The sequence below is a fragment of the Moschus berezovskii genome, chromosome 2 (assembly GCF_049115385.1).
Source record: "Moschus berezovskii isolate FMDL1 chromosome 2, NW_MosBer_1.0, whole genome shotgun sequence".
Lineage (NCBI taxonomy): Eukaryota > Metazoa > Chordata > Mammalia > Artiodactyla > Moschidae > Moschus > Moschus berezovskii.
The window spans coordinates 119,544,627-119,557,843 of NC_142461.1; the positions used below are offsets into that span (position 1 = coordinate 119,544,627).

The following is a 13,217-nucleotide window of genomic DNA, read 5'->3' on the forward strand; positions in this document are numbered from 1 at the left end:
ACGAGGCGTTCTCCCGACGTGGGCGCATGCCATTGGCCAAATCCCAGCTGACGTCCTCGTAGCCGCCCGGGCGCGAACAGTGGCCAGGGCGGTGCCGCACTGGAAGTTGGCGAGGCGAGCGCGCTCCCGGGGCCTGCCACGCCTCCATCCTCTGCCCGCCAATCCGCTCTTCTAGTCCCTCTTCGCGCCCAGGTGGCCACGCCCCTTCCCGGTTCGCCCCTCCCCCACCAGGCCGGCGGCGCGCGGAAAGTGCGTCACGTGACGGCTGGCTCCGCCTCTTCCTCTCGGTCCCATATTGAACTCGAGTTGGAAGAGGCGAGTCCGGTCTCAAAATGGAGGTAAAACCGCCGCCCGGTCGCCCCCAGCCCGACTCCGGCCGTCGCCGCCGCCGCCGGGGGGAGGAGGTATTAGGGGGAGAGCGGGGGGTTGCTGGGTAGTGGCCGGCAAGGTGGGGGGCCTGGCTCGGTGGGAGCGGGGAGGCCGGGTGGACCGGGTCGGCCGTCCCGCGCTCTGCGCGGAGATGGGCGCCGGGAGGGGGAGGGGAGCGGGCCTCGGAGCCCTCCTCGGGGCTTCTCGCCAGCCGTGCCGGCTCCCTGGGCTGCACAAATGGGCCCCTGGAGGCGCGGTGTGGCTGGGGAGCCTTCGGGAGGGGCGCCGGCCCGCTGGCCGCGCGGCCTCGAGTGCGAGGCCGAGGGCGGCATGGCGGGCCTCGGCGGGAGCGGTTGGGAGGAGGCGGTGGGGGAGGGGAGCGGACGAGCAGGCACATCCGGGCGAGCGAGCAGGCGGGCGGAGGCCGTACTGACATTGATCCGCTGCCGCGTTACGAAATGGCGCAGTGGCACGCAATGGCCGCCGCCTGGCTCCGCCGCGGGAGAGAGCGTGGGATTGGAAGCAAGAGGGCGGAGGCGGCCCAGCGGCGAATGCCGCAGACGGCCTCGAAGCTTGGGGCCTGGTGCTCTCGGTGATTTCTCCCGACGCGTTTCTACGCCTCACAGATCTCTCAGTGGAGAATTTTATGTCTCGTTTTGTACTTTGCAGCACTCGGTTGAAAACACGAATTTGTTTTTCCTTCTGGTTTTCTGTTTTAAAGTACTTATTGAGCTGCAATTTTTTTCTAAAGTACTTAGTATTCACGTAACTTGGCGCCATGTGGATGAAGTATTCTATCTCGAAATTTGAGTGTGGTTGTAAAATATGAGTTTGAAAATTTTCTGGTCTTCACATTTTTTAATTCTCTGATGGGTCGGCTCTGGTACTTTCTTGGAAATTTGTTTTCCTGGCCTGCAACCAGAGTCGAATTTTTCATTTATTTGAAAAAATTTCATGTGGGTTCTAGTTGTTTCTTTTGTAAACTTTGCGTTGTCGTCAATTAGATGCATTTAACTGGGCCTTGAAAAGGTGAAATTAAGTGAGTTAATGCTTTAGGCTATTAATCATTTAACATTTTTTCCTAGCATGTGACAGCCTCTTCATATTAAATGCCTTAGCGTCTCTACTTTTAGAAGACACAGGAAGACCTTAGAATGTAATGTATTTAAGCACTTTTGATGAACGATATCTTAATGCATATGTGTATTAAGTGGCTGTTCGTAATTTATTAAAGACCTAGTTGAAATGTAAAACAATTCAGGCCATATGTTGATTTTCTGTTAATCTCAAATTTTTGTTTTGTTGGGCTCCTTTCTTGTCAAACTATATCGAATACTGTACTTAACATAAGTCCAAAACTGGTTGGTTTTGATATTTTGGGCATGTGGTAGGAGTGCAAATAGGAAATTTTTATGAGGGAGGCTTTTTGGGGAGAGGGAATGCTGGTTTCGTCTTTCATTGAGAAATATTTCAACATCTTTATTTGCTTGAAAGTGGTCAATTTCCCTTTTAAGTTTGTCACGCATTAGTTGTGCTTCACGGTTTTGTGGTTTAAAATTAAATGCTTTGGGAGGTGTAGAGTCAGGAGGGAAGTTAGGAAAAGAAATGGTATAGATAAAATACTGAATTCACAACACTAATGTCTTAGAAAGTGGTTTCTCAGTAGCCACTTCAAAAATAATCTACCCTCAGGAATTTGTAGTTGTAGCTCAAAATTACGGGACTTTTGAATCTGGAATTCTCTTGGGCTTCAGTTTAGTTTTGAAGTGATGTTGGCGTTTCAGAGTTTGGTTATAGGTTTTTTTGGTGTTTGGGTTCCTGTAAATCAATCGATGTGTGTGATTCTACTCTAGTGTTTTAACTGGACAAAGTGATAATGGTACAGGAATTTGTTATCTGTAGGAGATTAAAAGTCTTGTGCATTTTTCTTTGCATTTAACTACTAAACGAAATGAAATGTATGGTTTCTTTCCTCAGGGTCATGATCCCAAGGAACCAGAGCAGTTGAGAAAGCTGTTTATTGGTGGTCTGAGCTTTGAAACTACAGATGATAGTTTAAGAGAACATTTTGAGAAATGGGGCACACTTACAGATTGTGTGGTAAGTTATTAAAATAACAAAAAAGTTTCTCAAAAGCGGGCAGAGGACCTGTGGAGGTGTGTTTCAGTGCTTTAAAATTTTTATTTTGTAGGTGATGAGAGACCCCCAAACAAAACGTTCCAGGGGTTTTGGTTTTGTGACTTATTCTTGTGTTGAAGAAGTGGATGCAGCAATGTGTGCTCGACCACACAAGGTTGATGGGCGTGTAGTGGAACCAAAGAGAGCTGTTTCTAGAGAGGTATTTTAATAATACCATGTTGTATGATGTGAAATTGTAAAAATTTGAGTTTTTTTTACTTACATATTTTTTATTTGTAGGATTCTGTAAAGCCTGGTGCCCATCTAACAGTGAAGAAAATTTTTGTTGGTGGTATTAAAGAAGATACAGAAGAATATAATTTGAGAGATTACTTTGAAAAGTATGGCAAGATTGAAACCATAGAAGTTATGGAAGACAGGCAGAGTGGGAAAAAGAGAGGATTTGCTTTTGTAACTTTTGATGATCATGATACAGTTGATAAAATTGTTGGTAAGTAGCAATTTGAAGGCAAGAACTTGAATGAGAAAGCAGAAATGATTTGTTCTATTCTAAACTTGCTAAATTGCTTATAAGTTTGTATTGTGCATAAAATAGCATAGAAAAGTATATGGTTCAGTTTTCATGAAGTGGCTCCACCTGTAACCAGCATCTGGATCAGTAAATGTGATTCACATCCCAGAACACTCAACCCCACTCAGAAGTCACTACACTTTTGATGATGTTTTAATAAGTTGTATAGCAATAAAGGATATCATTTATATGTGCTTTTCCAAAAACATCAAGTAACTTTTCTTTGTTTGTTTGATTAAAAAAAATTTTAGTTCAGAAATACCACACTATTAATGGGCATAATTGTGAAGTGAAAAAGGCTCTTTCTAAACAAGAGATGCAGTCTGCTGGATCACAAAGAGGTGAGTAGTATCATATGCATGCGAAATAGACTTAAGTTATGATGGTAAGTTTCTTAAAGAACTTTCTTGCCTGTGTTCAAGGTCGTGGAGGTGGATCTGGCAACTTTATGGGTCGTGGAGGAAACTTTGGAGGTGGTGGAGGTAACTTTGGCCGTGGTGGAAACTTTGGTGGAAGAGGTATGATGTTATCTTATTTCTGAGAACATGTCTACCTAAAATTTATTAGTAAATTGAATATACATTTAATTCACACCTTCTTTTTTTAAGGAGGCTATGGTGGTGGAGGTGGTGGCAGCAGAGGGAGTTATGGAGGAGGTGATGGTGGATATAATGGATTTGGAGGTGATGGTAAGTTTTGTAATGTTTGATTTTCGACTTTATTTTCTATATTTTTGTATGACTTATAAAGTATGCTTCTAAATTAATACTATAGAAGACTAGACCTTTTTTCCCCTTAAGATATAATGTTGTTCTTTTTGGTGGATAAGATTTATTGTACTGATAATTGAGGTGGAATTATCAAAAGATTTAAGCTTTCATGTTTGTGGTTAATAGCCCAGATTGCAGCTGCTCTATTAACCAGGTATCACCAGGTTTTAGTGTGTTAATCGGCCCGTTTTCCTGGGGCCTAAAAGCACAGTAAACTGGCATTCTATAACTTGACTGTACATTTGTTTTTGTCTAAAAACCCAATTTGTTTTTCCAGGTGGCAACTATGGCGGTGGTCCTGGTTATAGTAGTAGAGGAGGTTATGGTGGTGGCGGACCAGGATATGGAAACCAAGGTGGTGGATATGGTGGCGGTGGTGGAGGATACGATGGTTACAATGAAGGAGGAAATTTTGGAGGTGGTAGGCTTTCACTTGTTTTAAGTATTCAATATTGTTTTTATAGTTCACTACAGCCATTCTAGGAAAATGTTAAAACAGGTCAAATTTCACATTTTATAATAGAAAATACTCAAATAGTGTAAAGTTAAGCTGAATTTTCTTACATTGCTGTGATTTATTAAATTTGCAAGATGTATTCACGTGTTCTCCATATTGAAATGGGACATTTAACAGTAATGTTTGTTGCCTGGATTTTTACTTTAGGCACTTTTAAGCTGGACAGATGGTAACTATAAACTGAATATGCAGACATGTTGAATAGGTGTTATCAGGATTTAGGTGATTAAAAATATGTCAGCAGTGTTTCAGACTCTTAAGTTTGTCTGCATCATTACTCCATACTCCATGATACTTTAAAGAACTCTGTTATGAATGTATTCAATTTTGAATTGTATTGCTGTATCAACAACAGGTTTTTCCTAATAGTCAATTTGAAATGCCTTTTATCAATGACTTAGAAGTTACACTGTATCAGCGACAGTGAATGGGTCAGATTTTATGGTGTTTAGTGTTGTGAAGTAGAGAATGCCAGAGTTTAGCATCTAATATGAAGACTATGGTAGCTGTCTAGTCTCTTGAGCCAATTTTCACTCTCTAGTCCTCTCCTGTGTATGAATGAGATCTTTCTGGTGGAAAGAGTTTGATAGTTCTGTGAAATCTCAAAGGATTGTGTGTGTCAGGATGGTGCTGTGCTTGTCGAAAGATAATGCAGTGCATGTATGCATTAAAAACAAGGAAGAGAACTTCTGTAGGTCAGCCACAAATAAAATCTTTGTAATTTCAGGTAACTATGGTGGTGGTGGAAACTATAATGATTTTGGAAATTATAGTGGACAACAGCAATCAAATTATGGACCCATGAAAGGGGGTAGTTTTGGTGGAAGAAGCTCGGGCAGTCCCTATGGTGGTAAATAATTTTTTTTTTCCTAGTAAAATTCTATATTGCCTTTTAAGTTAAAAATGTATGTATATTTCTTTATAATCTTTTTATGTGTATTTCTAGGTGGTTATGGATCTGGTGGTGGAAGTGGTGGATATGGTAGCAGAAGGTTCTAAAAAACTCAGAAGAAAAGGGTAGGTATCTTTTAAGTTTTTATAATGATGATAAAAGAATATGTGGAATTGTTCACTGAGTGTAATAATTTTTTTATCCTGTATTATTCAACAGGCTACAGTTCTTAGCAGGAGAGAGAGCGAGGAGTTGTCAGGAAAGCTGCAGGTTACTTTGAGACAGTCGTCCCAAATGCGTTAGAGGAACTGTAAAAATCTGCCACAGAAGGAACGATGATCCATAGTCAGAAAAGTTACTGCAGCTTAAACAGGAAACCCTTCTTGTTCAGGACTGTCATAGCCACAGTTTGCAAAAAGTGCAGCTATTGATTAATGCAATGTAGTGTCAATTAGATGTACATTCCTGAGGTCTTTTATCTGTTGTAGCTTTGTCTTTTTCTTTTTCTTTTCATTACATCAGGTATATTGCCCTGTAAATTGTGGTAGTGGTACCAGGAATAAAAAATTAAGGAATTTTTAACTTTTCAATATTTGTGTAGTTCAGTTTTTCTACATTTTAGTACAGAAACTTTAACAAAATGCAGTTTTGAAGGTGTTTCCTTGTGAGTTAACAAGTAAAGAAGATCATTGTTAATTACTATTTTGTATGAATTTTGCTAAAGTTAACTGTAAAGAAACACCTGCTGACTTGCAGTTTAAGGGGAATCTATTCTCCCCATTTCCAAACCATGAAATGAATGGCTCTGACATGTGGAGAGAATAGATATTTGTATGTTTGCAATGTGTGTTTTAGATAATAGAATTGGGTATTTAAATTAGCATATTTGTGAATTTAATAGCATTAAGATTTACCTTCAAATGAAAAATCTCAAAGTTTCTATTTGGTTTTTGTGCATTTTCTTTCAAAATGTAATCATGATTTTAGTGTATTAGCTTTGCTGAGAGTCCTAGCTGTGTTTAGAACATCTCCATTCTACATTCACCTTGGTCACAAGTGAACTGCTGCCATAGTTTTATTTGGGTGTAAAGAATGTCTACTGCCCTATGTTTAAATTTTGGGAAGGGGTAGTGAATGTTTCCCCTTTCCTCCTACCTTAGGAAACATTCTTAAAATGTTGAAAATACAAGACCACTAAGCCTGCTGTATCTGAGCAAATTAGTGGCTACTTTTTTTTCCTTTTTAAAGCACAAGAGGCCCGTAAATCTTCAGTTATTTTCCTTGGTTTAATATATATTTTTTTGATACAAGCTCTCAGAGCAAGGGAATAAAAACCATGCATTGTTGAACCCTTAACTGGCTGGCATGCTTTCCTGTTTGTACCCTCTGCATTTTACTGGGTGAAAACCAAGGATAGTCTAGATGGAAATCATCCCAGATACTTAACTGCAGTAGACTTGCAGCACAGTTGCTTAGTACAAAAAAGCTCTTCACTTCCCCAAGACCTGAATTCAAATTTGAATAGTCAGCTTGTACTCACTTGTACTCACTTAAAAAATCCCAAAGAACACACTGTTATTCATGTGTATGCTTGAACCTAAATCATGTTGGTATGAGTTTACAATTTGTTTGGAAGATCCTTGTTGAAAAGAGTTTTAGATAACAAGGTCACATATATATATATATAAAAATCAATGTCTACTGTTATGCGCCAGCTAGTGTTTACAATTTCATTCAAGCCCTGAGTATGTGCCCTATTGTTGTTGTTTCTTTGGCAGTTGAACGTTGAATTCGAGATTCTTATTTTTGTTTTAAGAAGTACTAAGCAAAACAAGCAATAAAGGGGGGATGGGGCGTGCTAGTGTTTGACTATGCTCTCGTTGCTCTAATTCTGTGCCTCTGTGCATTAATATTTGGATGCATGCCAGCATGGAAATTGGTCTTCACAGACACTGCAGTTTTTCAGAAAACACTCACAAACCAATAAATGTAACAGACAACATTCCATTTGTTAATGGACATATGTGAATAAGCAGTGTAGAAAATAGGCTAATTATTAGCAAATGGTTAAGTCTTTAACAACTTAAAAGTGTGGTTATATAAATGGACACTGTCAATGTTCATAACTTAAATCTGGGTATCTGGTCAAAATAATGCTTGGGAAACATTTTATTAAAATTAAGCTAAATTGTCTCAAGGTTTTTTTTTATTCATATAATAAAGGTTGAAGGAATGGGGGAGGTTAACATTTCCTGTTTTATGTTTGTGAAATTGTTTTGACACAACCTTGACAGTATCCTTTAATGACATATGAGGTTAATTGTACTGTTAACAAAACTTTCTATGTTCTGGAACTAGTTTTATAGTGAAAATACTGTCAGTAAGTTGATGTTTGCAACCTATAAGCAGGTGAAATCTGTGTATGTGACCTGTTTATAAGTTGTATTGTTAGCTTAGTTCTTGTGAACAGTGTGGAAAAGTTAAGCCATGAGGAGAGCGATATAACCAGCTTTAAAGGACCTAAGGTGCTTTTTAAGCACGGTGTGGATCAAACGAGACTCACTAAGACAGGACTTCAGCAGCATTTTGAGTATGGACAAGTCAGCATAAATAAAGAATGACAAGGCAGCAGCAAGAGCTTCAACTACAGAGAAGTGAAGGCATAAAAATACTATGGTGATAGTGAGCAACTTTCCAAAAGCTAGTTAAATCTGCTTATTACAACTGAAATATCGAAGAAGGTCTAGCAGGAAGGAGCTCTTCGCCTTTTGGAACACCAATGAGAGATAGTTGGCCACAGTCACTAGGTCTAGCATTTAGACCTGCGAGGAAGGGCAATAAGCATTAGGTAAGGTTTGAATTTGAATTTTTTCACTAATTAAAGAGTAATTTTTTGTAAAGCAAGGTAAGAGTAATTTTTTTGATTTGCAGGTTGAATGAGAGCCCTTCTTGCCTAAATGAGGAATGTCTTTCCTACCATCTTAAATACGAAGGTTTCTGGCTGGGTAAGGTTTGTAGCTCACAGTAAAGCCTGATGACACCATTTGTTTTCCCATAAATTTACAGTACATATTTTAAAACTATCAGATACATTGGCAAACTTGTTCAGCTGAAAGCTTTGTCTTAAGGAATCACATCCAACACATTTTAAACAGTTTTAAGATTTTCTCTGCAAAAACCATGAGTGTTGATCTTGAGTCAGATATGAACAATTCATTGTTGGTGTCTTTAGGATAAAGTCAATTTTTGGCGAGAGAGTGACCAGATTTTTTAAAGACTTTTTGTAACAAGCATGACTTGTAACACAAGCATTACACTTCCAATCCTCATTCTAGGGGGAAAAAAAAAAACATCTGGAATGAACTTTCAAAACTGTCAAATCATACAGATCTAAAAATGGTCTTCATTCAAGTGGCCTCATACATAAAAATACTCTTGCATATGACTTCAGGGAATTATTTGGACTAATAGGATAAACTTTTGGTTCTCTTTTGGTTTTGTTGTTGACCTGTTAACCAGAAGTAGTGGGGCCCCAGATAAACTAAAACTACTTTCTAAAAGACAACCTTTCCCAAAGAATAGTTACTAAAAAATATTACTCCATTGCTACATAAAGTCAGATGCTGATTGTTCATAAGGGCTATTATTGCTGCCCCAAAAGGGCTTGTTAAAATTTGAGATTTGGTGTTAATTCACTTTTTAAAAATAACACTAGGGGGAGGGGACAGACCGTTAAAACTAGTTTCTAAATTATAAGTCAAGTTCTTATATATAAACAAGAGTAGTTAGTTTGCCACAGATTTATTTTCAGAGAATGGCTGGTTGGGTCTCTGACTAAAACAGGGCTGAGTTTCTGCACGTCATAGAAGTGTTAAATAAGGTAAATAGCCTTTTTAATCATTTTCTTTACAACATGGTTTTTAATGACGCGAATTTCCTAAGGTAATGAAACATTTTTTCTAAAGGCAAGGCATTGTTCTTTTCCAGTCCATCGATTTTATGAAATAAAGTGATTTTATTTAAATGTAGTTCCACTGTCATTTCTGAAAAATATGATGCTCTTAACTCATAACACCAGTAAACAAGAGATGGTCAAGGCAAACCTTGTCAAAACTCCTAGGTTACAGCTTTCCACACTACATTTCTTCTAAAAATCAATTTACACTCATGTCCTAAAGAAAATTTGGTAAAAAGGACCATTTGTTGAACAGTTGAAATAAAATTGGTTTTAAGAGTTCTAATTATGTAAGTCACAATTTGAAATATTTCTAATGCCAGTATCTCTTGGAATTCCAATAATTGTCACAAAGTAGTGAGTAAGCATGCTAATGTGCAGGGGTAATGGAAGGGTTGTTAGCCTACATCAAGTATTCAAGGTTTCTTTTAAATCTCAATGTTCTACTCTGATTTATAAGACTTTAAGAGGTGGTCTGTAACGGATTCAAATGTTTTATTTGTAGTATAATGAAATGTTTACAGAAAGAACTTTTTCATTAAAATATTTTTAGAAATGTGTGTGTTGTTTTGTCACTTCACAATGTTCATATGACTTCAGTGGTGAATAGGTGGACATTACTAATAAGTAAAAAAGGAAACCTGGAATGAGCCTTCACATTATCAGTTAAAGGTAGAGTCTAGTCAGTGGAAAACATGAGGAATAGGTGTGCAAGTTTTACTGCCACTTAAGGATTTTGAGTGATAATTCAGGTGATTGGTGAGGAGTGAATCAACTTTCCTTGGAGAAAAATTTTAGTTAAGCAGATCTGTGAATAAGCAATTTAGAGGAGAGAGGATTCCAGATGTTAGAAGGTATTATAAGTATTTGGGTTTTTTATTTTTGGGTATGCCAAGTCTTGTGTAGTGGGCATTCTTTAGTTGCTCTAATGGGGCTAGCTACTCTAGTGGTATGAGGGCTTCTAATCTTGAGAAACAGGCTCTCAAGGGCTCAGTAGTTGTGGCACAGGCTTGGTTTCTCTGGCACGTGGGATCTTACTCAACCAGGGATCAAACCTGTGTGTCCGTCCTCCCCCAATTGCAAGGTAGATTCTTAACCACTGGACCACCAGGGAAGCCAAAAGTATTTGGTTTCTTAACCTTGAGAAAGGCAATTGAGCATTTTTTCATTGAAGGGTTGGGAAAAAACACTTATTTTAGGCTCTTTGCATTGATAGCTTAAAAGTTAAATGCTTTGTGAATTGACACCATCTTGAGGATTTTGGGCTGTTAACAGGGTTTTGACACATTTTGCTCTTATTCAGTAATTGCTTTGATACAATAATGGCAGTGGTTTTGTATTCTGTGAAGCTGTAGGTTATAAATTGAGTTTAATGCTTGAGTTGTTAAGCTATTTTCTCAGAATGAAAATGCAAAATGTTCAGTCAAGACAAATTGGATTCTCCTATTAAAAGTGGGATCCAGTTAATACATTAGGTTAATTGAAGTTGGAACCGAGTATGAAGTACGAAGGGTTGGGGGAAGAGTCAAGTAGTAGGTGTAAAATACCCCTTTTTGCTTACTGCTTTTTCAGTCAGGTAGGGGCAAGGGTGCATTAATCTGTGTTTGCCTGGCATAACTCTGAAAGCTTGGGAAATAACGGATTTATCTGTACTGTTTTTAAATTTATTGGTAATGTGAGTAATGTTACGTACAAGGATGTGGACAGCTTGATGAGAAATGGTAAAATTTCAGCACATCCATCACAAGGATTACAGATTGTATCATGTTAGCTGTATCTGAAAAGTAGGATACATATAATTTTCACTTAAAAAATACATTGTTGAACTAGTCTGTTCTATGAACAAAGTTTGAGTTAACTGCATCAGAAGTACTCTGGACAGGTTATTTGCATTTAATCTCAGTTGTCTTAACACCCTTTATTCATTAAGTATTGGAAAATATGCAGTCAGGAGTTTTCAAATAGTTTTGTGACCATGATCAAGTTATTAGGGGTTTCTTCATATGCCATGCTCCCTTTGGCAGTTTGGTGATGGTTGTGGACCCCTTAGAATGATTTTGTTTACATCCACTATGTAGAATTAAATCTTAACTTTGAAAATGGTTATCAAGGATTACGTTTGGCTCGGCAGTACCTGCTCTAGGCATCAAATAAGCCTAGTGCTGAGTTTAACCTTGAAGTTGTGGATAAGTGGCATTTTAAGATACTTGGCAACAGTAATCTAATGATCTAGTAAGTCTGAAGGTTAAATCTGATAAAGAACGGAACGGAAAGCTAGTTACCTGTTCATGGTTCCTAAAGGTGGTATTTTTTTAGAGGGTGACAAAATTAATGCTAATGGGAGGTTTTCCCCTCCATGTAGAATCAAAGTTCTTGTGGTCTAAATTTTCCCCAGTTGTGTTAAAAAGCTGGAATTGACCTAGTAATATCTTTGAGAATATTTTGTGTATGTTCTGAGAATGGGTATGTAAGTTTAAGGTACTTTGAGGGGCCACTCCACAGGCTTCAGGAGAAATCTTGCAAGAATTCTACACAACAAATGGATTATGAAATTAAGGTTTCTAATAGAATGCTTGCTATACCTTAATGTGAAAGGCATTGGTACACATTTTGAAATTAGGAACTGAGTTTAAGGCTTAACAATCAGGAAAACCAAGTTTAAAAATCTGAGTAGTGACAAATATATTTCAAATCTTCATCGAGATGAAATCTGTTAGTCACAGGTCACTTAGAATTTGTTAGATTTTAAAATTCTGGTTCTATGTAATGCAGTATGTATAGTACTTAGTAATTCTTGGGTACTGAAATGTGATTGGTTGTAAAGTATTTCCAAATATGACTAACTCAGAATGAATGGGAGTGAAAGTATCTGCTGTCATGCTAGTAGAGTGTTCTTCCCCCTTGTGTGTGTTTGGGGGTGGGGGTGGTTTAGTAGATGCTAAAGTTAATTCCAGGTGCTCCAGATGGTGGCTACTGATAAGATTGTTGCCATCATCCTCGCCCAATATTTTATTTAAGGGTACAAGATAAGATTGTCTTGAGGTTGGGAAAGGGGTATCTTCCAGGCATCTAAGTACCATTGTGGGAAGGAATTTTTGGTCACATAGTCACTAAGCTGTGTCGACTTTTTTGTGACCTCATGGACTACACCTCACCTCCTGTTTATAGGTATTCCCAGGCAAGGATACTGGAGGGATAGCCAGTCCCTTCTCAAGGGAACTCAGTTCAGTTCAGTCGCTCAGTCGTGTCCGACTCTCCGCGACCCCATGAATCACAGCACGCCAGGCCTCCCTGTCCATCACCAACCCCCGGAGTACACTCAAACTCATGCCCACAGAGTTGGTGATGCCATCCAGCCATCTCATTCTCGGTCTTCCCCTTCTCCCGCCCCCAACCTTTCCCAGCATCAGAGTCTTTTCCAGTGAGTCAACTCGTCGCATGAGGTGGCCAAAGTATAGCATCAGTCCCTCCAATGAACATCCAGGATTGATCTCCTTTAGAATGAGTGTCTTACATTGCAGGTGGATTCTTTACCATCTGGACCGCCAGGAAAGTCCCCCAGCAGTCTACATTTGAATGCCTAGATCAACCCTTAGTCGTTTTCCATCTCTGAACTTTCCCATCATCTGAGTCAAATTCTTCCTAAGCTACTTCGACTAGTTCCTTTCTCTTGCTAATGTAGGGCCAAAGAAATCTATGCTTGCTATTAGTTAGGCTCCATATTTATTTTATGGAGTAAATTCACTGCATATTTATCCCTGATTTACAGATGAGTAAGCAGCGTGCTTTGCCTCACTGGAAGTCATTCTTGGAAAAATGGCAGCAGCCCAGGCAACCTGGCTCTAGGGCACGTAGACCTGTCTTGCTCTCAACGGATATTGCTAGGACTCTGAATAACCTGCCTGTTGTGTGTATTCTAAACATGCTTAACCCTCAGATATGTTTAAATTCAAGAGGGAAAATAGGAGTTATCTGATAAGTCAGACACTTGATTAGATGAGGTG

The 13,217-nt window shown here is 39.0% G+C and overlaps 1 protein-coding gene across 3 annotated transcripts; it reads left to right on the top strand.

Annotated features, from left to right (window-relative positions):
• Positions 1–246: 246 nt before the first annotated feature.
• On the top strand, positions 247–9,773 carry HNRNPA3 (heterogeneous nuclear ribonucleoprotein A3). Of its 3 annotated transcripts, none has more exons than XM_055398753.2 (11): positions 247–404; positions 2,347–2,469; positions 2,561–2,707; positions 2,788–2,998; positions 3,331–3,420; positions 3,502–3,597; positions 3,688–3,768; positions 4,127–4,270; positions 5,094–5,216; positions 5,313–5,383; positions 8,190–9,773. In XM_055398753.2, the coding sequence occupies exons 1-10, from the start codon at positions 333–335 to the stop codon at positions 5,363–5,365; spliced, it is 1,140 nt and encodes a 379-aa protein (XP_055254728.1). In that variant the 5' UTR covers positions 247–332; the 3' UTR covers positions 5,366–5,383; positions 8,190–9,773. The 3 variants fall into 3 exon arrangements, with proteins under 3 accessions (XP_055254728.1, XP_055254727.1, XP_055254729.1); XM_055398752.2 differs by lacking the exon at positions 8,190–9,773 and adding an exon at positions 5,478–7,451; XM_055398754.2 differs by lacking the exon at positions 8,190–9,773 and adding an exon at positions 5,478–7,451 and having other exon boundaries at positions 4,127–4,267.
• Positions 9,774–13,217: the final 3,444 nt, after the last annotated feature.

Coding starts and splice junctions, on each gene's coding strand:
- HNRNPA3 (XM_055398753.2), top strand. CDS start 333: ATGGAGGTAAAACCGCCGCCCGGTCGCCCCCAGCCCGACTCCGGCCGT. Junction 3,598..3,687: donor TGGAAACTTTGGTGGAAGAG/GTATGATGTTAT, acceptor TCTTTTTTTAAG/GAGGCTATGGTGGTGGAGGT. Junction 3,769..4,126: donor TAATGGATTTGGAGGTGATG/GTAAGTTTTGTA, acceptor TTGTTTTTCCAG/GTGGCAACTATGGCGGTGGT.